Here is a 25,728-nt window from a genome sequence, read left to right on the forward strand (position 1 = left end):
AACGTATTTCTGAGCGGCATTTGATATATTTCCTAAAAAAAATTTGTTTAAGAGTGCATATTACGGCTGCGGAGGACAAAAAAACAAATCAAATGAACAATATATGGGAGCTATAACTATATCTGAACCGATTTCGATTAAATTTGGCATACTTATTTTAAGGGCTAATTTGGTTGTATGTGCATACTATTCAGGCTGATATTACAAGTTTGGTGCACAATAAAAGGCAAATCGGACAAAGATATATTTGGGAGCTATATGTACATTTATACCGATTATCTCCAATTTCAATAGGGTTCGTCCTTGGGCCAAACAAATGTTGTTTGGAAAATTTCATCTCATTTGGATAATAAATGCGACCTGCATTTTGTTCACAAGAATACATGGACAAACGGACTGACATGCATAAATTAACTCAGAAAGTGATTCTATGGAGATCCTCAAAGGTAACTATGGGTCTATCTCGCTTCCTTCTCCATGTTACAAACAAATGCACAAAGACATAATACCCTTACCACTATATAGTGTATGGTATAAAAATGTGGGCTGTGCTTGATTTCAACAGACCTACAAGAATTTTTACTTTATGGGGTCGACGATGAATATTTAGGGAGGTTACAAACAGAACGAAAAAGTTAATTTACCCTCCTTTCCAAGATGGAGCGTATAACGGTACTGCCCGACACTCGGTATTTTAGTGATTTTAGAGAGATTATTCACCGGATTTGTTTCAAATTTGGTGTTTTAAGTTTGTAATGGATACTACAGCCTATGACAGGAGATTGTCTGTGCAGGTCCACGTCTGCGTATAACCCCCATATAACGGTACCTCCCGATATTCGTTAATTTGATGATTTTAGCGACATTATTTATCGGAATTGTTTAAAATTTGATATTTGAATTTGAATAATAGTATATTCGTATTGTATATGTTGGCCTTCAACTTCCCGAGTCCAGTCAATCACGGATGCTGATTGACACAACGGGCATCTCCTCGGCAAACTTCCCTCGGCAGAGACCATAGAGCGCAGATGCCACCTGGCGGTGGTTGTTGTTGGTTAGCTTACTTTGATACATACGAGACTTTGCTCTCATTGGAAATAATTGTAAATGTAGTAGTATTAATCGACAATGATCCTCGGCGATCACTGCGATCCATTGCGATTGCAAGAAACTCTGCGTTCACTAGACGTTTAGTTGTTGAAGTGTACACTTCTCGCGCTTTCGTATATTCACGGTTATACTAACCAGGCCTCTGTCGCCACCCCAAATAACAAAGGTAATTTTGTTGTGTAATAGAAAGAAGAAATACCCCAATAAAGAATGAAATTAATACAGAATTAGTACTAATCTCTTGTGTTTAATTTCTTTGCAATTTCTTTGTTTCACCGCATTCACCACACGCGCGAATCACCCGCACCTCTCACCATCACGTAATAACTCTGGGGAGTTCTCGTTGTTGTTACCGCTGTCTGCCATTCCTCCACTCCCCTGAGTTAAACATTTGGTCGCATCGAGCCGAATAGAAGCCTGTTGCCTTGCGTTTGTCGTTACTCCCTTTATTTGCTTGGAGATTACTTGGATTATCTCTCATCATCAACTAACAATAAGGTACGTAAATTCAGATTCTCGTTCAAGTGAGCTACCCACGGTTGTTAGTGTATAAAATAATTGATTTGGTCGACCTTCGCGCGTGTTTTTGCTACTTTAATTCTTTACATCAACATAAATACAGTCCACTTTGTCGCATACAATTGCTTTCGTTACATAGATCACCCAACGTTGCGTCGGTCTAACCCAAATATTTGACTTTGTTGTTGTCACTGCACCATTCGTTTATTTTATTTAGAAATTCTCATGCTTTGGGAGAATTTCCAACAAGCATTTCGCTCTGCTTTGGTAAAATCTAAACACCGACACTCATATTACATAGGAACCTATCGAATGAGTTGCTCCCCTCTCGTTGTTACACACCCTCTCAGTTGAAGTAGAATTTGCCTCTCCACACAGTGATCGATTGTCGTTCTACAGTAACAATACTCCTGCATTAACGACCGCCTATTCGTCGTTTGGTTAATTTGTCATCTTCACTAACCAAACATACTTGCATTTGTTGTAATATACGTCGATCAATTCTCACTTGAGAATTTGCATTGCCAAATATTGCAACAACAATTCTCCCTCATTCCACGCGCCCTTTTTAAGCGTCGGTTTGATTTGTATTTAAAGCACCAACAAATTGTTTTGATCTCCAACTCTCATTGTTGGATCGTTCGTGACGTCGCTTGTTGAGTGGGTGCGTAGGTGCTTACGCATAGCAATTTATCTGCCGGCGTCGCTTGTTCCTCTTTGTGCTATGTCAGTTGTTGGGACGACACAGTGGGGTAAAACAGCATAAATTGAGAATTTTTTATATTGGTTTAAGAAATTATTTTTAGATAATTTTTTGAAAGATTAATAACTGGCAGTAGGGTTTTTGGAATTTTTGGACAGATTCACCCTACATTTGGTATTAACTGCATACCTCTTTATCGGATCATAATAGCGAAAAAATTTATCTCTACTAATTTGTTGTTTGATTAATTATTTAGGACTTCTTTTGATAATTTATACATTTCCGTAGGATTTTGTTATTTTTGAAAGGTACACTCTACTTTCGGCATATATTACAAATTATTAATAACTCACCATAATAATACAAATTTGGAGAAATTATAGAGTTTTGTGGTATTAATAGTAATTTCCATTACTTATTGGCGCAAATTGGTTACTCGTTTTAAACTATTAGACATTTGTGAGCACTCTCACCCCCTGTTTACAAATAGCACCCTACATTTGGCAAGTAACACACCTCACCCAGAAGGAGTTTTTCTTAAATTTCCTACTTTTCAGTGATGGTTTAAATAAACTCTCTTATCGCTTTGTTTATTTTCTTGCATTATTTCACCATAACCGTTAAATTTAAAAAGATTTTCTCTGACAATTCTCATTTCCATTGAGCTGTAATTACATTTCCTAAACCTCCTTCCTATTTCCGCGAATCTAATCAAGGTGCAAAATGTCAATAAGTCCAATTGTTCGCTTTAATCGAGCCGCTGACATGATTCTTAGATGTGTAGGATCCTTTGAGTCTATTAATGAATCCACCTATACTGTCTACAATCTCGAAATTCGTAGTTCAGAGTTTCGGGAAATGTGGAACAAAGTAAAGTGCACATATGATGAGTGCAAATCTTACCTCACGACATCCGAGACTGCACAGCTGGATAATATTAATGTCGTTGAGGATAAATATTATAATTCTGTTATTGCATATAATCGGGGTTTGAATATAATTACTCGGCATCTTGATCGCCTAAAATTCCCAGTTTCTGAAAATCTCCAAGCTGTAGCTCCTCCACTTGCACCAACTCCTCCACATTATTTTAGCCGAATTGTACCTAATGCACCGTTGAATAGTCCTTCGTTTGCGCCACCTTCGAGGCTATTTTCGGACAATTCCGTCCATCCGGTTGCTGTGCAGTCTACTGTTCCAATCGTTAATGCTTCCTCAGAATCTCTCGCCACTAATAGTTGTTTGAATCCTCCCTTCGATAAACATAGTCTTTCTTTGCAACCTATTAATATTGAAGTCTTTGCTGGCGATTTTGTATCTTGGCCCAGGTTTCGGGATCTTTTCACCACACTATTTGTTAATAACTCGCGTCATTCAGATATTGAACGTCTCTGTCATCTTATGCAGAAGACCAACGGTGAAGCTAGGGAAATTGTTTCGAAATTTCCGCTCACCAGCCGTAGTTTCCCTTTAGCGTGGAAAGCATTGTCGGATGCTTATGACAACAAGCGCATTCTTGTGAACAACCACCTAAAGAATTTATTCAATCTCCCCTCTTTAGATAAGGAAAGTGTTGTCGGTCTGAAAACTATCCAACGCGGCATTCATAGTTGCCTAGCTGCAATGACCGTCTTTGACGTCATCACGGATCATTGGGATCTTATTGTCGTGTATATTTGTTTGCAGCGGTTGCCAGAACTAACTTTACGTCTCTGGCAACAAAGTGTTAAAAGCAAGTCGTCTTTGTCTTCTTGGAACAACTTAGAATCTTTCCTAACAGAAAGAATACAAACTCTGCAATGTATTCAGACTATACGTAGAAATCCGCCCACAGAAAAGTTTTTGTCAGATCTTGACACTTCTTCTAACTCGTTGTCTAAGTCTTTGTTGCCAAAAAGCGTTCCTCCTCCAAAATCGTTGATATCCGATCATGTTGATATATCTCGCACCGCTAACAAATTGTTTTTGGCACCACAATCAAAATGTGAGCCGAGACCTCAGTCTAATAATTCAAAGTCGAACACCTCTTGTCCCATCTGTACTAACAAAAGTCATGTACTACGTCTCTGCTCTCGTTTTGTCAAACTTTCGTTTGAGGAAAAATTCTCTATAGTAAAAAAGAATAGTCGTTGCATTAATTGTTTATCTACTGGTCATGCTGTTAAAAATTGTAATAGTTAATTTTGTTGACGTTAGTAAAATTGTCAAATTACCATCTTTGAAATTCCCTCCGGCTTTTACGAATGTCAAAATTCGAGGTTCAAAGTTTTCTAAATCGCACCCACCCTCTACTAAAAATAATTCGAATATCCAGTTTCCCAACACCATTCAAGATAATGTGCTCTTGGGAACTGCATTAGTTAATATTGTCAATAATGGGAAATCCTTTAAAACTCGTGCAATTGTTGACCCTTATTCACGATCATCAATTGTTAGTAAGTTAGTAAGAAACTTAAAAATGCACTTGGAATTTCAACTCGTGCTTTAGAGAACACATCTAAATCGACCGCACCTATAGAAGTTTGTTCTCTCAAATTGTCTTCCCCTAAATATTAGTCTAGAATTATAGAAAAGAAGGCATTAGTCCTGTCTAAGGTTAAGGGAAAATTGTTGTCGTATTCACCAATACCTAATTTGAAAACTCGGATTCCTAACTTAGATTTAGCGGATTCTTTTGGTAACAGCCCAATAGACTTGCTACTTGGCGCTGATCTGTATCCTCAGATTCTAGAAGCGGAACCATCCAAAATTCTTTTTAGATTCGTTGCTGGCCCAAAAGTCTATTTTCGGGTATATTCTCACAGGTTCGGTTCCTCCCACCTAATCTCGCACCAAAAATTGATATCGACCAATCGTACTATAAAATTAAAATTCGTTGAAATAATCACTCGCGCTAAATATTGAAAATGTTAATTGAATCTAAATCTAATTTCGCCTAAGTACAGATCAAATCGCTATGATTTTAATTTGAAAATCCGCAACGCATTATCGCTCACCTTCGAATCTGAATTTACGTTCTTTCATATGCTCTATTTTAGCTAAAATTTAATTGTTGGAATATCAATGATTTAAACTTGCATCTGTTAATACATTGAAATGTATCAAGGTGGGCGGCAATGTATAAGTTGGCCTTCAGCTTCCCGAGTCCAGTCAATCACGGATGCTGATTGACACAACGGGCATCTGCTCGGCAAACTTCCCTCGGCGGAGACCGCTGCCACCGGGCGGTGGTTGTTGTTGGTTAGTTTACTTTAATACATACGAGACTCTGCTCTCATTGGAAATAATTGTAAATGTAATAGTAGTAATCGACAATGATCCTCGGCGATCACTGCGATCCATTGCGATTGCAAGAACCTATGCGTTCACTTGTCGTTTAGTTGTTGAAGTGTACACTTCTCGCGCTTTCGTATATTCACGGTTATACTAACCAGGCCTCTGTCGCCACCCCAAATAACAAAGGTAATTTTGTTGTGTAATAGAAAGAAGAAATACCCCAATAAAGAATGAAAAACTTAACTATGCAGGGCCATGTCGTCGTATAGACTCTTATATAACAGATACATTCGGTATTTTTAAGATTTTAACAGAATTTTTAACGGATATTATTGTTTTTGAAAATTGCCAAATTCGTTCAAAATCGTGGAGGGTATTCAAAGATGATTGACCCGGCCGAACTTTCATCTTTTCTACATGTTTTATTTATTCCTTACTAAGAATTGTAGTTTTATTCGGGAATACAAGGGACATTAAACGTATGTCTTTTGGAAGTAAATCCAATCTAAATATATATTTCTACAATGTTGTTCGTAGCCGCAATGAAAAGCTTTACATACAACTCAAGTGAATTTATATGCATTAAACTGCAAGAATTTATATATATTAAAAAAAAAATAAAGTATAAAGCTCTCTTACCTCATAAATATCTATTCCATGGTTGAGAGACCATGATGTTTGGAAATAGTCCTCGATTCTCTGCTTTAGTTCTTTTGGTATCTGAAATAATAAAAAATAGTTTTTTTAAGCATATATGTATAATAACTTTTTAAGCGTACGAGTAAAGGTAATTTTTTTATCAATCGTACATATTTTTTTTCTTAAACAAACAAACTTTTCGTACATCTAATTTTTACGCATTTGCAAATTGGCCTGCTAATTTAAAAGCTACACACTAACAGTGATCCTAAGACAAACTTCTATAATTTTCGGTTCTGTTCTAACACTTCCTACCTACAATACACTATATACCACGCAATTGCACTATATAGCACGCATCATAGCACAATTTATAAGTTCAGCTCTATTCCTTCATATATAAATTATTACTTTTCGTACATGTTAGTGTTTCTAAATTCACCTCTTTATATAAACGTCACATTGATGACTATAAAATCATATTTCTAATTCTTTTGCTATACTTTATATCAAATTCAGTACCACTTAATAAATACTTTTCGCACACATTGCAGTAGGAATTTTCCAATACGACTCTTTATCTAATCGCATCACATTTCCACTTATCCTATCCTAACTACTATTCCCATGATCTATGCTAAGCTTAGTTACCATTTAGTAATTTTTGTATACATTTAATACCATTTATCATTTTTGCAATTTTTGGTACGTCTTTCAAAATCTCAATCAAACCCACCCAATGCCAAATTTAGTAGCATTAAGTACATTTCAAACTTTTTAGTACATATTTTCAAAACCATCTTCAAATCTCAACACTACCTACTAACAGTGACCCCGATTTCAACATTTTAAATTTCCAGCACCATCCGTTCACCAAAATCTAAATTTTACCAAATTTAGTACAGTTCTTACACATTGTACATGTTTCAAAATTATAATTATAAGTACTTTGACTAACACTGCTTACTTTTATATACAAAATATTTATACCCTCAGTCATATGGCTACAGAGGGTATATATCATTTGATACGGCCAAAACGTGCCTCATCGAAATAACGGTTTTAGACCCTAGGTCTCTTTGGACCAAATCCGTTTCAGGACAATTGGAGTCGATGTCCGTCCGTCTGTCTGGCTGGTGCGCACGATAACTCTCGAAAGGAGTATCCGATTTGATCCAACGTTGGTACATCGTAATATTATTCTCAAACTTAGATCGAGTTCGGAGATGGGCAATATCGGTCCACGCCTTCCGGTACCTCACACACAAAATGTCAAAATTTTCAAAGTAGAAATCGGGCCATTCCTTCTGGTACCTCCCCCAAAAAGGGTCAACATATTGAATAATTATAACTTTTATAAAATATGATGCAAGTGTCCGATTATCTTCAAATTACACACATCACAATATTTTTGATAACCCAAGACTTGGCGTGAAAATGGAATATATCGGTCGACTCCTTCTTATACCACTCCCATAAAGGGTCAACATTTTCAATATCTATAAAGGTCATATAATGTGAAATAAACATCCGATTCAATTCAAACTTGGCATATCACAATATTTCCATCAACAGATCTATTAAAAAGATGGTAGAGATCGGACCATTTATGTTGCTACCTGCCCCACATAGGGTTCAACAACTCTTTTTAAATTTCACACATACAAACATTTTGCTAACACAAGATCTTCTGGTACCTCACTCATAATTTTCAATACTTTTATCTGCCATAACTTGCGAAACAAGTCAGCGATTCTTTACAATTTGCTATATCTAAATATATCTCTCTTTGCCAGAAACCTGAGATGAATATGGAAGTTTCCATAAATTGGATATAAATGATAGATTTTCTTGTAATATTGTCCATATCAAATTTTCATATGTTTTAGATGAAGCATGAAAATGGAATACTTCAATCTACTATATCTGGTATATCACGCACATATCATGAGAGACATATATTTAGATATAGCACGTTCTAAAGAATCGCTGAGTTGTTTCGCAATTTATGACAGATAAAAGTATTGAAAATGTTGTCCTTTTGTGGGTAAGGTAACAGATCTTGCGTTGATGGAAATATTGAGATGTACCATGTGTGGAATTGAATCGGATGTTGATGGATATTCAAAAATTTGACCCTTTGTGGGAGAGACACTTGATGGAGTGAACCAATACTATCCATTTTGGCACGAGTCCTAGAACTGACGCAAATATTAGGATTTGGAAAATTAGAGCAAAATTAGATTATTGCTTCCCTTTTTGTGCAGAAAATATATATTTTTATGCAACTTTCGACTATTTGTGTGGGAGGTACCAGAAGGAGTGGACTTAACACCAGACATTGGGTTAATATAAATATTGGGATATGCCGGGCTCTTACATCACATTTTATTACAGTTGTAATTATTCAAAATTTTGACCATTTGTGGGGGAGGTACTTGATGGAGTGGACCGATATTGTCCATTTTCACACCTGACCTAGCACTGACGCAAATATTAGGATATGCAAAGTTGGAGCAAAAACCAAATATCCTTCCTCTTTCTGTAGAAAAAAAAATATTTTTTGAAAATTTCGACCTTTTGAGGGGGAGGTACCAATAGGAGTGGACCGGTATTGTCCATCTTAACACCAGACCTTGGGTTAATATAAATATTGGGATGTTGAAATTTGAAGCCAATCGGACTCCTACATCACATTTTATGAGAGGTGTGATTATTCAAAACCTTGACTATTTTTGGGGGAGGTACAGGGTTGCCCATATTCGACGGACCCATCTGGCAACGCCATATCTTTTGACAGAGATGTCACATCGCTTAATGACATACCGCGTTTGAAGCGTCAGTCCAAGCAGATTTTTACCATGAACCAATACACGCCACGCGAGCACTCTGAAATAGTTGAAATTTACGTTCAACAGAATAAGTCAATTGTGAAAACCCAACGTGCTTTTACAACATTAAAAAATGTGAGATGTGCGCCTTCTAAGGGACCGTAAATAATAAAATAAGCAAAAAAGTTTTTACGCCACTGAAAATCCTCAGGAGATTGAAGAATTGCCTCTTCATGACGCAAAAGTCACAGTTTGGTGCGACCTAGCACTGACGCAAATATTAGGATTTGCAAAGTTGGAGCAAAATCGGATTATCCTTTCTCTTTCTGTGCAAAATATATATTTTTTGAAAATTTCGAACTTTTGTGGCGGAAGTAAAAAAAGGAGTGGACCGATTTTGCCCATCTCCGAACTCGATGTAAGTTTGACAAAAATATTATTTACGAACTTTGAGTACCCTCCACCATTTAGTACGAATTTGGCAATTTTCAAAACAAAAATATCCGTTAAAAATTCTGTTAAAATCGTAAAAATACCGAATGTAGCCGTATATTAGGGTCTATACGATGACATGGACCTGCATAGGCAATATTTGTCATGATATATTGCAATATTCAAATGCGAAACTTGAAAAAAATCTGTTTATAATATAGCTAAAATCAAAAAAAATTCGAATATAGGGAGGTACCAGATGGTTTATAAAACGTGGACCTGCACAGAAAGTTTTCTGACATAGGCTGTAGTATCCATAAGAACTTCAAATACAAAATTTAAAATAAATCTAGTAAATAATGTCGCTAAAATCATCAAAATACCAAATATCCGGGGGTACCTATATATGGGGGCTATACGAAGACGTGGACCTGCACAGACAATTTTCTGTCCTAGGCTGTAGTATTACGAACTTCAAATACCAAATTTGAAATAGTTCCGGTAAATAATGTCTCTCAAATCATCAAAAAAAAAAAAAAAAAAAAAAAAAAAACCCAATATCAGGAGGTACCGAATATCGGGGGTACCGTTATATAGGGGGCTATACGAAAGCGTGGATCGACATGGTCTATTTACGAACTTAACCTGCCTACTGGTAACCTATGCATTTATGCAAAAATTTAGCCTTCTATCTCGATTTGTTCAATAGGTAGCGTGATTAAAACAGACAGACCGACATCGCTAGATCGTCTTAGAATTATGAATATTTCGAGGAGTTACAAACGGAATGACAAAGTTAGTATATCGTCCATAGAATGGTGGAGGGCATAAACATATATTTTGCACAGAAAGAGAAGCAACAATACGATTTTGCTCAAACTTTGCAAATTCTAATATTTGCGTTATTTCTAGGTCAGGTGCAAAAATGGATAATATCCGTCCATTCCATCAAGTGCCTCCCTAACAAAGGTTAAATATTTTGAATAATTACAACTCCTGTAAAATGTGATGTAAGAATACGATTGTCTTTAAAGATATGGTGTTAAGATGGAGTACATCGCTCTATTCCTTTTGGTGTCTCCCCCACAAAAGGTCGAAATCCGATTCCAATTAGTCTTGGCGTATCTGAATATTTCTATCAACACAGGATCGGTTATAAAAACGGTAGAGATCGGACCATTCCTTCTGGTATCTCCCTCACAAAGGGTCATAGTTTTGAATAACCAAAGTGATTATGATATCCAAAATAATTATCAGGTTCTCTTTATATTTCACTCATCCCATTATTTCCACTAACAAAAGATCTGTTGTGAAGATGGTATATATCGGTGCACTCCTTTTGGTATATCCCTCACAAGGGCTCAACATTTTTATTATCCGTGAAGCTCATAGAAAGCGAAATTAACATCCGATTCCATTCAAGACTTGGTAAATCTCAATATTTCCATCAACACAAGATCTGTTAAAGAGATGGTAGAGATCGGAAAATTTCTGTAGCTACCTGCCCCACATAGGGTTCAAGATTTTGAAAAACAAAACATTCAAAGAAAGCGAAATAAGCATTCAAAACTCTTCAAATTTCACACATACAAACATTCTGCTAACACAAGATCTTCTGGTACCTCAGTCACAAAGGGTCATTTTTTCAATACTTGTATCTGTCATAACTTGCGAAACAAATCAGCGATTCTTTACAATTTGCTATATCTTAATATATTACTCTTTGCCAGAAACCTGAGATGAATATGGATTTTCCACAAATTGGATATAAATGATCGATTTTCTTGCAATTTTGCCCATATCAATATTTTTATATGTACTAAATGAAGCATGAAAATGGATTTCATCGGTCGACTATATCTGGTACCTCACACCCATGTTAACATTTTCTAAAAATTATCATATATGTCATGTTAAGCGAAGGAAGTTACCAATATAGTCCAACTTCGCACGTCGCAATATTTATATCATATATATTTAGGTTCGATACGAAATGACCAATATTGGCCAATTGGGGTTAAACTTTATTCAAATGTTTAGAGTCAAAATATTTTTAAATAATCGTACATTGGCTGTGGTTATACATTTATTTAAATATTTATTTTTTTAATATGAGGGTATATTTTAAATTTACTCAATTATTTATGTATGTGCATATATATTCAATAGTATCTATTTACATTTATTCTTTTTGCACTCTAAAATGTAAATAAAACAAGTAAAAAAGCAGTAAGTTCGGCCGGGCCGAACTTTGAATACCCTCCACCATTTTTTAAAATTTTTAAAATATCTAATATAGAAAGGTGCCGATATATAGGGGATATCCGATATAGTGGATCTATAAAGACAAATCTATGTCTGGGTGTAAAGTACTCACAAGGAACTCCTGGTGTGGATTTTCAGATAATTCCATTGGAAAAAGTGGCTAAAATCATCAAAATACTGAATATAGGGGAGTACCGTTATATGGGAGATATACGATATTGTAGACCTATATAGACAATTCCGTTTCAGGGGGTAAAGTGCTCAAAAGAACTCCGTGTGTGGATTTTCAGACAATACGATTGGAAAATGTGGCTAAAATCATCAAAATACCGAATATCGCGGGGTACCGTTATATGGAAGCTATACGTTATCGTTAACCTATACAGAGAATTCTTTGTCGGGGGGTAAAGTGCTCACAAAGAACCCCTTATGACCATTCCGTTGCAAAATGTGGCTAAAAACATCAAAATACCGAATATCGGAGGTACCGTTATATGTTGGCTATACGATATCGTGGACCTATATAGATAATTCTCTGCCGAGATATTAAGTACCCACAAGGAACTCCTTGTGTGGACAGACAATTCCGATGAAAAAGGTGGGTAAAATCATAAAAATACCGAATAATGGGGGGCTAATGTTATATGAGGGATATACGATATCGGGGACCTGTATAGACAATTCTCTTTCAGGAGGTAAAGTACTCACAAGGAACTACTTGTGTGGATTTTAAGACAATTCCATTGAAAATGTGGCTAACATCATCAAAATACGGAATATCGAGGGGTACAGTTATATGGGGGATATACGATATCGTGGATCTATATAAACAATTCTTTTTAAGGGAGTTAAATTCTCACAAGGGACTCCTTTTGTGGAATTTCAGACAATTCCGTTAAAAAATGTGGCTAAAATCATCAAAATGCGGATACCGGGGGGTACCGTTATACGGGGGCTATACGATATTGTGGACCTATAAAGATAATTCTCCGCCGAGGTAGAAAGTACCCACAAGAAACTCCTTTTGTGGAATTTCAGACAATTCCATGGAAAATGTGGTTAACATCATCAAAATACCGAATAGGGGGGTACCGTTATATGGGGGCTATACTATATCGTGGACATCTTCGAACTTGACCTGCCTGCAGACAAAAGAAAGGTATGTTCCAAATTTAGCTTCCTATCTTAATTCGTTTAGACTGTAGCGTGATTACAACAGACGGACGGACGGGGCTAAATCGTCTTAGAGTTTTACGCTGATCAAGACAGATTAAAACAGACAGACCGACATCGCTAGATCGTCTTAGAATTATGAATATTTCGAGGAGTTACAAACGGAATGACAAAGTTAGTATATCGTCCATAGAATGGTGGAGGGTATAAAAATATATTTTGCACAGAAAGAGAAGCAATAATCCGATTTTGCTCAAACTTTGCAAATTCTAATATTTGCGTTATTTCTAGGTCAGGTGCAAAAATGGATAATATCCGTCCATTCCATCAAGTGCCTCCCTAACAAAGGTTAAATATTTTGAATAATTACAACTCCTATAAAATGTGATGTAACAATCCGATTGTCTTAAAATTTAACACATCCCAATATTTTTATAAACCCAAGATATGGTGTTAAGATGGAGTACATCGCTCTATTCCTTTTGGTGTCCCCCCACAAAAGGTCGAAATCCGATTCCAATTAGACTTGGCGTATCTGAATATTTCTATCAACACAGGATCGGTTATAAAAACGATAGAGATCGGACCATTCCTTCTGGTATCTCCCTCACAAAGGGTCATAGTTTTGAATAACCAAAATGATTATGATATCCAAAATAATTATCAGGTTCTCTTTATATTTCACACATCCCATTATTTCCACTAACAAAAGATCTGTTGTGAAGATGGTATATATCGGTGCACTCCTTTTGGTATATCCCCCACAAGGGCTCAACATTTTTATTATCCGTGAAGCTCATAGAAAGCGAAATTAACATCCGATTCCATTCAAGACTTGGTAAATCTCAATATTTCCATCAACACAAGATCTGTTAAAGAGATGGTAGAGATCGGAAAATTTCTGTAGCTACCTGCCCCACGTAGGGTTCCAGATTTTGAAAAACAAAACATTCAAAGAAAGCGAAATAAGCATTCAACACTCTTCAAATTTCACACATACAAACATTTTGCTAACACAAGATCTTCTGGTACCTCAGTCACAAAGGGTCATTTTTTCAATACTTGTATCTGTCATAACTTGCGAAACAAATCAGCGATTCTTTACAATTTGCTATATCTTAATATATTACTCTTTGCCAGAAACCTGAGATGAATATGGATTTTCCACAAATTGGATATAAATGATCGATTTTCTTGCAATTTTGCCCATATCAATATTTTCATATGTACTAAATGAAGCATGATAATGGATTTCATCGGTCGACTATATCTGGTACCTCACACATATGTTAACATTTTCTAAAAATTATCATATATGTCATGTTAAGCGAAGGAGGTTACCAATATAGTCCAACTTCGCACGTCGCAATATTTATATCATATATATTTAGGTTCGATACGAAATGGCCAATATTGGCCCATTGGGGTTAAACTTTATTCAAATGTTTAGGGTCAAAATATTTTTAAATAATCGTACATTGGCTGTGGTTATACATTTATTTAAATATTTATTTTTTTAATATGAGGGTATATTTTAAATTTACTCAATTATTTATGTATGTGCATATATATTCAATAGTATCTATTTACATTTATTCTTTTTGCACTCTAAAATGTAAATAAAATAAGTAAAAAAGCAGTAAGTTCGGCCGGGCCGAACTTTGAATACCCTCTACCATTTTTTAAAATTTTTAAAATATTTAATATATGGGGGATATCCGATATTGTGGATCTATAAAGACAAATCTATGTCTGGGTGTAAAGTACTCACAAGGAACTCCTGGTGTGGATTTTCAGATAATTCCATTGGAAAATGTGGCTAAAATCATCAAAATACCGAATATAGGGGAGTACCGTTATATGGGAGATATACGATATTGTGGACCTATATAGACAATCCCGTTTCAGGGGGTAAAGTGCTCAAAAGAACTCCGTGTGTGGATTTTCAGACAATACGATTGGAAAATGTGGCTAAAATCATCAAAATACCGAATATCGCGGGGTACCGTTATATGGAAGCTATACGTTATCGTTAACCTATATAGAGAATTCTCTGTCGGGGGGTAAAGTGCTCACAAAGAACCCCTTGTGACCATTCCGTTGAAAAATGTGGCTAAAAACATCAAAATACCGAATATCGGAGGTACCGTTATATGGGGGCTATACGATATAGTGGACCTATATAGATAATTCTCTGCCGAGATATTAAGTACCCACAAGGAACTCCTTGTGTGGATTTTCAGACAATACGATTGGAAAATGTGGCTAAAATCATCAAAATACCGAATATCGCGGGGTACCGTTATATGGGGGATATACGATATCGTGATCCTGTATAGACAATTCTCTCTCAGGGGTTAAAGTACTCGCAAGGAAAATGTGGCTAACATCATCAAAATACGGAATATCGAGGGGTACAGTTATATGGGGGATATACGATATCGTGGATCTATATAAACAATTCTTTTTAAGGGGGTTAAATTTTCACAAGGGACTCCTTTTGTGTAATTTCAGATAATTCCATTAAAAAATGTGGCTAAAATCATCAAAATGCGGATACCGGGGGGTACCGTTATACGGGGGCTATACGATATTGTGGACCTATAAAGATAATTCTCCGCCGAGGTAGAAAGTACCCACAAGAAACTCCTTTTGTGGAATTTCAGACAATTCCATGGAAAATGTGGTTAACATCATCAAAATACCGAATATCGGGGGTACCGTTATATGGGGGCTATACTATATCGTGGACATCTTGGAACTTGACCTGCCTGCAGACAAAAGAAAGGTATGTTCCAAATTTTAGCTTCCTATCTTAATTCGTTTAGACTGTAGCGTGATTACAACAGACGGACGGACGGGGCTAAATCGTCTTAGAGTTTTACGCTGATCAAGACAGATAAAAACAGACAGACCGACATCGCTAGATCGTCTTAGAATTATGAATATTTCGAGGAGTTACAAACGGAATGACAAAGTTAGTATATCGTCCATAGAATGGTGGAGGGTATAAAAATATATTTTGCACAGAAAGAGAAGCAATAATACGATTTTGCTCAAACTTTGCAAATTCTAATATTTGCGTTATTTCTAGGTCAGGTGCAAAAATGGATAATATCCGTCCATTCCATCAAGTGCCTCCCTAACAAAGGTTAAATATTTTGAATAATTACAACTCCTATAAAATGTGATGTAAGAATCCGATTGTCTTAAAATTTAACACATCCCCATATTTTTATAAACCCAAGATATGGTGTTAAGATCGAGTACATCGCTCTATTCCTTTTGGTGTCCCCCCACAAAAGGTCGAAATCCGATTCCAATTAGACTTGGCGTATCTGAATATTTCTATCAACACAGGATCGGTTATAAAAACGATAGAGATCGGACCATTCCTTCTGGTATCTCCATCACAAAGGGTCATAGTTTTGAATAACCAAAATGATTATGATATCCAAAATAATTATCAGGTTCTCTTTATATTTCACACATCGCATTATTTCCACTAACAAAAGATCTGTTGTGAAGATGGTATATATCGGTGCACTCCTTTTGGTATATCCCCACAAGGGCTCAACATTTTTATTATCCGTGAAGCTCATAGAAAGCGAAATTAACATCCGATTCCATTCAAGACTTGGTAAATCTCAATATTTCCATCAACACAAGATCTGTTAAAGAGATGGTAGAGATCGGAAAATTTCTGTAGCTACCTGCCCCACGTAGGGTTCAAGATTTTGAAAAACAAAACATTCAAAGAAAGCGAAATAAGCATTCAACACTCTTCAAATTTCACACATACAAACATTTTGCTAACACAAGATCTTCTGGTACCTCAGTCACAAAGGGTCATTTTTTCAATACTTGTATCTGTCATAACTTGCGAAACAAATCAGCGATTCTTTACAATTTGCTATATCTTAATATATTACTCTTTGCCAGAAACCTGAGATGAATATGGATTTTCCACAAATTGGATATAAATGATCGATTTTCTTGCAATTTTGCCCATATCAATATTTTTATATGTACTAAATGAAGCATGAAAATGAATTTCATCGGTCGACTATATCTGGTACCTCACACACATGTTAACATTTTCTACAAAGTATCATATGTGTCATGTTAAGCGAAGGAAGTTACCAATATAGTCCAACTTCGCACGTCGCAATATTTATATCATATATATTTAGGTTCGATACGAAATGGCCAATATTGGCCCATTGGGGTTAAACTTTATTCAAATGTTAAGGGTCAAAATATTTTTAAATAATCGTACATTGGCTGTGGTTATACATTTATTTAAATATTTAATTTTTTTTTAATATGAGGGTATATTTTAAATTTACTCAATTATTTATGTATGTGCATATATATTCAATAGTATCTATTTACATTTACTCTTTTTGCACTCTAAAATGTAAATAAAACATGTAAAAAAGCAGTAAGTTCGGCCGGGCCAAACTTTGAATACCCTCCACCATTTATTAAAATTTTTAAGATATATAATATAGAAAGGTGCCGATATATGGGGGATATCCGATATTGTGGATCTATAAAGACAAATCTATGTCTGGGTGTAAAGTACTCACAAAGAACTCCTGGTGTGGATTTTCAGATAATTCCATTGGAAAAAGTGGCTAAAATCATCAAAATACCGAATATAGGGGAGTACCGTTATATGGGAGATATGTGATATTGTAGACCTATATAGACAATTCCGTTTCAGGGGGTAAAGTACTCGCAAGAAACTACTTGTGTGGATTTTAAGACAATTCCATTGAAAATGTGGCTAACATCATCAAAATACGGAATACCGAGGGGTACATTTATATGGGGGATATACGATATCGTGGATCTACATAAACAATTCTTTTTAAGGGGGTTAAATTCTCACAAGGGACTCCTTTTGTGGAATTTCAGACAATTCCATTAAAAAATGTGGCTAAAATCATCAAAATGCGGATACCGGGGGGTACCGTTATACGGGGGCTATACGATATTGTGGACCTATAAAGATAATTCTCCGCCGAGGTAGAAAGTACCCACAAGAAACTCCTTTTGTGGAATGTCAGACAATTCCATGGAAAATGTGGTTAACATCATCAAAATACCGAATATCGGGGGTACCGTTATATGGGGGCTATACTATATCGTGGACATCTTCGAACTTGACCTGCCTGCAGACAAAAGAAAGATATGTTCCAAATTTTAGCTTCCTATCTTAATTCGTTTAGACTGTAGCGTGATTACAACAGAGGGACGGACGGGGCTAAATCGTCTTAGAGTTTTACGCTGATCAAGAATATATATACTTTGTTGGGTCTCAAATGATTATTTCGATGAGTTACAAACGGAATGACGAACTTAATATACCCTCCATACTATGTATGGTGGAGGGTATAAAAATTAAACCAGATAAAAATGTAAACAATGCGTTCTTGGAATTAGTTAAATAAAAGAATGTGTGCTGATAAAAAACGCGTATTGTATTGTTTATATATGTTGTTGTTGCAAAATAGACATTATTGCCAAATTATATTGATATCGTTTCAGAATTAAAAATATCGAATGTAGCCGTTATATTAGGGCCAATTTCCTTTAATAGTCGATTTTTTTAAGCCGGAATTTTGAGATTGTCAGTCCAATATCTCGGATTAAATTGCGAAAATCCCTTTTTACTTAGGAGGACAAGATCTTGTTGCCTTGAATACAACAGTGGAAAATGTTTTTCTTGCATGGTTATTTTATATTTGAAAACCTACAATTTAAAGGAAAGAAAAGTCCACAGCAGAAAGGTTTTAAACTCCGGCCGGAGACCGGCTATTTGTATAAAACTTACTATATAAAACAAAATTATGTTCGCGTAGCCAACGTTTCCTGTTTTTAACGAAAAATGCCGCGACAATGTTTTTCAACTAATATTTTCTCTTGTTTGACCTAACAAAAAATTTGCACGGCCAAAAAACCAGGAAAATAATTGATCATAAGTGTTCACGCCATGGACACACTGGTCAAATTTTTTCCTGGCAAATAATTTGGCTTTCCCAAAACAGCTGTTTTTGTATCTGCCATCAAATAATATTTGGTTGTCAGATTATGACATTAAAACATTTTTCGTCAAATATTTGACCAATGTGACCGTACTTTTAGAATAAAATGTTAGTATAATTCGTAACAGGACAGTTTTTATACACGCTATCTATTAGGAAAATAAGATTTAAATGAATATTTAAATGAATTATAAAATATCTGAGTGCTTTATTACGAGTGAAACTTATTCTAATCACACACTACATATGAAACCTTAACACTTAGAACTAATCTATTTACAAGGCTGTAGGTGTCACACATTGCGAATACACCGCAATTAATCTGTACGTGTGTTGTACGACCGTATCGTATTTTTCAACACTCCTCCTCAACACACATAAACACATACCAAACAATCAAACAATCAAGCTCAACCAAATAAATCTTTATTTACATTCAAAAAATTTTGTAAACACATTACAAAAATGATTTCAATACACACAGTATTAAATCAGTATATCACACTTATAATTTCATATTTACATTCATGAGTCAACAAAAATTACTAAAATGCTCCTCCTGCATAAAGTTCCTTGACAATAGTTGACCTAACTGTTCTCCTTTTGTAAAACACATTCGCTTCTTAATCTTGTTGTGTCAGCGGGCTCAATCCTTTCTGATTGTCGTAACGGCAACTTGTTGTTTTACTTGCTCGAAACAAATTCGAACCTCGATCGTCTGCTTGTTTATGTGAGCTCTCCTCTATTCGACGACCATAACGGGATTTCATTGCGTTTGTTGTTGCATTCGCCAAAAACAAATTCTCAATTGGCTCCCTATGCAAAACCAAATTTTCGACCCTTCTTGCTGTCAGCACTGTTTTCCCCTTGCTTACTATTCTGGCACATTTTTCTCCAAATATTACATCATCTTTTGCCGCTACTCTGCCAACCGATATAAAATCAAATTGTAGATCAGGCACAAACAACACATCATTTAACTCGATGTCCACTTCGTTAATCAGCACTGCGTGCGTTGGGGTTTCTCGGCTTACCCTTTTTCTCTGCCGTAGAACATTGTACTGCGTAATGGCCTCTGCCTCCGCAATTGTAATACTTAAAATTACTTCTGCTTGTGCGTGAATAACATTTCTTGCTACCTGCATTTTTGTTGTTGGACCTCTTTATATTTGTATTTTACGCATTGAATTTTCTGTCTTTACCATTGTTGTTGCTATTTCTTTTACTATGTGCCATAAATGCTTGGCTGGAACAATCATCTCTCACATTTGCTGATGATGTTCGCTTTCGCTTTCCTCTGACAATTTTACCTTCAATGCACACAGCTTAGGTAAATCATCCCACGATTCCAATGCAACCAAAACATTTTCAAAGGACACTGGCAAACTGGCGAGAATTATTATGACTAACAGTTCTTCAGCTAACTCTATACATGTCTGATGCAACTTATCCACGACGGACGTGAACTCGCACGGGTATTCCTGAATTCCATCGCCTTCATTCATACGCATGCCTAGCAACTGCTTGAACAACGAAAGTTTTCGCACTGGCTATTTTGGTTGATGTACTTGACTCAAACTATCCCAAGTTTCTCTAGCCGACTTACAGCTCTTTACGTAAGATAGCTGGATAGAAGTAATGCTCAGTATGATCGTTGCCATCGCCTTCTAGTGTCTCTCTTTTTACTCTCTGCACTCCTCTCGGCGTTATCTTTGTCGGAAACTAATTCCCAAAGATCTTGGTGGATAAGAACGGCCTTCATCTGCATACGCCATGACTCGTAATTGCCTTCTGTTAATTTCTCTATGCTGAACATTGCGGACATTTTGTTCGGGTTTATTATCGACACACGATTCAAATAAACTGACACACAGTCACTGGCACACAAATGTCTGGGAACTTCAATGCTCTTTTTTTCTTGCATTTCAACTAATCTATCAATCACACAGATTGATATTCACTCTCTATTGTCTTTCTTTTTCCAATGCGTTGTCCTGTAGATTATCCTGGACACCAAATTAACAATTTTTATTTTTTCCAATACGATGTTTCAATGCGTTGTCCTTAGAGTGATCCTGGGCCCAAAACCTGTTGAATATTATTAGTATTATCTGCAGATGTTTGTTCAAATGAAAGACGACTGTTGCTGTTGAGTGCTTTATTACGAGTGAAACTTATTCTACTTACACACTACATATGAAACCTTAACACTTAGAACTAATCTATTTACAAGGCTGTAGGTGTCACACATTGCGAACACACCGCAATTACTCTGTGCGTGTATTGTGTGTTGTAGGATCGTATCGTGGAGATACTAATATTTCAACAGTACCGTTATATGGGGGCTATACGAAGACGTGGACCTGCCCAGACAATTTTCTGTCATAGGCTGTAGTATTCATTACGAACAGAGCAGTGTGGCTGGTTTGTTCGGGATACCGTAGTATTTTGTTGTTGCAAAATGGTCAGGCTTATCCCTTTATTGTTGTTTTTATAAAAACAACGTTTGTTTATTAGTGGAGAACGATGGCATTGTTTACCAGGGGGTAAGGCAGGGAATACCTAGGTTTCGGAAAGAGCCACCAATCCTCAGCAGTTCCCTTGTTTTTTGTCTGGGATATTCTCCCCAGAAGTTATTTTAAAAATAACTTCTATGACAAAAAAACATTTTTTACCCAAGTGACGAGATCGTAAGCTCAATAGAAGAGGAACCAAAGAATTAAATAAAACTAAAATTCTTTTGGAAAGTCTTCTAAATCTAACAACTGCACTTATAAACATTTACATCTTTCTCCACTTGTTATGCTTTCGTTCAACCTGAACGAAGTAGCATAACCGTGTAAGTTGGTTTTGTCTGGTACAACAAAAACCCCTTCGTCGACCGTGCCTTGTCTATAAATAGAACAGTGTGGCTTGTTTGTTCGGGATACCGTAGTATTTTGTTGTTGCAAAATGGTCAGGCTTATCCCTTTATTGTTGTTTTTATAAAAACAACGTTTGTTTATTAGTGGAGAACGATGGTAATGTTTACCAGGGGGTAAGGCAGGGAATACCTAGGTTTCGGAAAGAGCCACCAATTCTCATCAGTTCCCTTGTTTTTTGTCTGGGATATTCTCCCCAGAATTTATTTTAAAAATAAGTTCTATGACAAAGCCTGACCATTTTGCAATAACATTCATTACGAACTTTCAAATTTGAAATAGTTCCATTAAATAATGTCGCTAAAATCATCAAAATATCGAATATCGGGCGGTACCGTTATATGGGGTCTATACGTAGACGTGGACCTGCACAGACAATTTTCTGCAATACAATTCCGGTAAATAATGTCGCTAAAATCATCAAAATATCTAATATCGATCAGTACTGTTATATGGGGTCTATACGAAGACGTGGACCTACATGGCGCATTTTCTGTCTGAGGATGTAGTATATATTACGAACATCTAATACCAAATTTGAAATTGAACTAAAGGAATTACTTAAGACGGATGGACCATATTTAATTAAGTTGCAAAATTATCCATGGAAAATTAACAAATAAAAAAACATTAAGTTCGGCCGGGCCAAACTTTTAATACCCTCCAATTTAGGGTAAAGGAAACATTAGAATAAATGTGGCAAAAACCATTAAAATGCCGAATATTGGGAGGTGGGGGGCTATGGGGGCTATACCAAATCGTGGACCTACACATGCAATGTTTTGCCAAAGGAACTAGAACCCATTATGACCTAGAAATACCAATTTTCAGACAAATATGTGAAAAAATGTGGCAAAAATCATAAAATTACCGAATAGCGGGAGGTACCATTATCTGGGGGCTATACCAAAACGTGTACCTATAATTCCAATGACTCGCCGCACGAACTGGGACCCATTATGATCTACAACTACCAATTTTCAGAGAAATTCGTGAAAAAATGTGTCAAAAATCACCAAAATACCAATATTCGGTACGGAGGTACCGTTATATGGGACTATACCAAAACGTGGACCTATACATACAATGTTTCGCCACACGAACTAGGACCCATTATGACCCCCAAATTCCAATTTTTAGATAAATCAGTGAAAAAATGTGGCAAAAACCATCAAAATAACAAATATCGGGAGGTACCGTTATATGGGGGCTATACGAAATCGTGGACCCATACATGCAATGTTTCGCCACCGGAGCTGGAACCCATTATGACCAACAAATACCAATTTTTAGACAAATCCGTGAAAAAAATGTGACAAAAATAATCGAAATACCGAATATCGGTAGGTACCTTTATATGGGGACTAAACCAGAACGTGGACCGATATACCTCATTTTCAATACCAACCATCCTAGACACAATACAAATTGCTCTGCTAAATTTACGTCGAATAATATGGGCTGTATCGTGATTTCAACAGACAGATAGACGGACATCGTTAAATCGACTTAGAATTTTATGCTGATTATGAATATATATGTTACAAACCGAATAACTAAGTTAATATACCCTCCTTTCCAAGGTGGAGGGTATAAGAATTTCGATGTTTTTCAAGGTCCTATAGGGCCTTATACAATCTCTTCTACTTTTGGAAAATGTGTTTTCAATGCAGAACATAACTTGTATCATCGCGGAATTCGGACAACAAGAAAATTATATCACAACGATTTTTTGGCCATTCGTGAATAACGATGTTGGTAATATGGTTCGAAGCTGTTTGGCATTTCGGCACAATAAAATTGGCAGAAATACCTCGAGTTCAAATAGAGGTACACATAGATATAGTTTGTCCATTGACGCCATCTGAAGGCAATGCCAGTTGTTAACGTTTAGTGATCGTTTTACTCGTCGGCCAGAAGCATATCCCATCTCTGACATCAGGGAGCAAACCATTTGCAATTATGTTAAAATCTTAAAAATACCGAATGTAGCCGTACATTAGGGCCTATACGACGACGTGGATCTGCATAGGCTACTTTCGTCATAATCTATTACAATATTCAAATGCGAAAAATCCGTTTATAATGTAGCTAAAATCATCAAAATACCGAATATAGGGAGGTCCCATTAGACAATTTTCTGTCATAGACTGTAGTATCCATTACGAACTTCAAATACAGAATTTCAAACAATTCCGGTAAACAATATCGCTAAAATCATCAAAATACCGAATTTAGAACGTTACCGTTATATGGCGGCTAAACGAAGACGTGGACCTGCACAGACAATTTTCAGTCATAGGCTGTAGCATTTATTACGAACTTCAAATACCAAATTTAAAACAAGTCCGGTAAACAATGTTGCAAAAATCATCAAAATACCCAATATAGGGAGGTGATATTATATGGGGGCCAAACGAAGACCAAATTTGAAATAGTTCCGGTAAATAATGTCGCTAAAATCATCAAAATACCGAATATCGCGGGGTACCGTTATATGTGGGCCATACGCAGACGTGAACCTGCACAGACAATTCATTACAGACTTCAAATACCAAATTTGAAATAGTTCCGGTGAATAATGTCTCTAAAATCATCAAAATACTCAATATCAGGAGGTACCGTTATATGGGGGCTATACGAAGATGTAGACATACATGGCCCATTTTCTGTCTTATGCTGTAGAATCTATTACGAACTTCAAATACCAAATTTGAAATAGTTCCGATAAATAATGTCGCTAACATCATCAAAATACCGAATATCGGGCGGTACCGTTATATGGGGGCTATATGAAGACGTGGACCTGCACACCCAATTTTCTGGAATAGGCTGTAGTATCCATTACGAACTTCAAATGCCAAATTTGAAACAATTTCGGTAAATAATGCCGCTAAAATTATCAAAATACCGAATATCGGGGGGTAACGTTATATGGGGGCTATACGAAGACATGGGCCTGTACAGACAATTTTCTGTCTTAGGATGTAGTATCTATCAGGAACTTTAAATATTAAATTTCAAACGATTCCGGTAGATAATGTCTCTAAAATCATGAAAATAACGAACATCGTTCGGTACCATTATATGGGGGCTATGCGAAGTCGTGGACCTGAACAGGCAAATTTCTGCCATAGGCTGTGGTATCCATTACGAACTTCAAATGCCAAATTTGAAACAATTTCGGTAAATAATGTCGCTTAAATCACCAAAATACCGAATATCGTGCGGTACAGTTATATGGCGGCTATACGAATACGTGGACCTGCACAGACAATTTTCTGTCTTAGGATGTAGTATGAATTGCGAACTTCAAATACCAAATAGTTCCCGTAAATAATGTCGCTAAAATCACCAAAATACCGAATATCGTGCGGTACAGTTATATGGCGGCTATAGGAAGACGTGGACCTAAACAGATAAGTTTTTGGCATAGGCTATAGTATGCATTACGAAATTCAAATGCCAAATTTGAAACAATTCCGGTAAATAATGTCGCTAAAATCGTCAAAATACCGAATACCGGGGGGGTACCGTTATATGGACGCATAGAATTATATGCTGATCAAGAATATATATACCTTGTGTCTGAAATGTATATGTTGGACGAACAATTATTATAGTTCGCCATCGTTTGACTAAAGTGTTACGGTGTTAACTCCTACCCTACTTAAGTAAGGGCCGTCCTCGGGTCTTTTGCTATCAATGACAGCTTCAATAACATCGCGTTTTACTGTTCGTCTTCGACACAATTTGAATGAAATATAAAGACTGATGATTAAAATAATGCTTATAAGTCCAGA

The 25,728-nt window shown here is 36.2% G+C and overlaps 1 protein-coding gene across 4 annotated transcripts in view; it reads right to left on the reverse strand.

Moving 5' to 3' along the window:
• Nucleotides 1–25,728, reverse strand: part of LOC109612410 (potassium voltage-gated channel subfamily H member 8) — a 1,874,382-nt gene that overhangs the window by 175,242 nt on the left and 1,673,412 nt on the right. For all 4 annotated transcript variants that reach the window (XM_059127170.1, XM_059127167.1, XM_059127162.1 and 1 more), the window contains exon 12: nucleotides 6,251–6,331. In XM_059127170.1, the coding sequence (XP_058983153.1) occupies nucleotides 6,251–6,331 (81 nt within the window). The remainder of the gene's footprint in view (nucleotides 1–6,250; nucleotides 6,332–25,728) is intronic.

This window comes from Musca domestica, unplaced genomic scaffold, assembly GCF_030504385.1.
Source record: "Musca domestica strain aabys unplaced genomic scaffold, Musca_domestica.polishedcontigs.V.1.1 10, whole genome shotgun sequence".
NCBI classification, from domain to species: Eukaryota; Metazoa; Arthropoda; class Insecta; order Diptera; family Muscidae; genus Musca; species Musca domestica.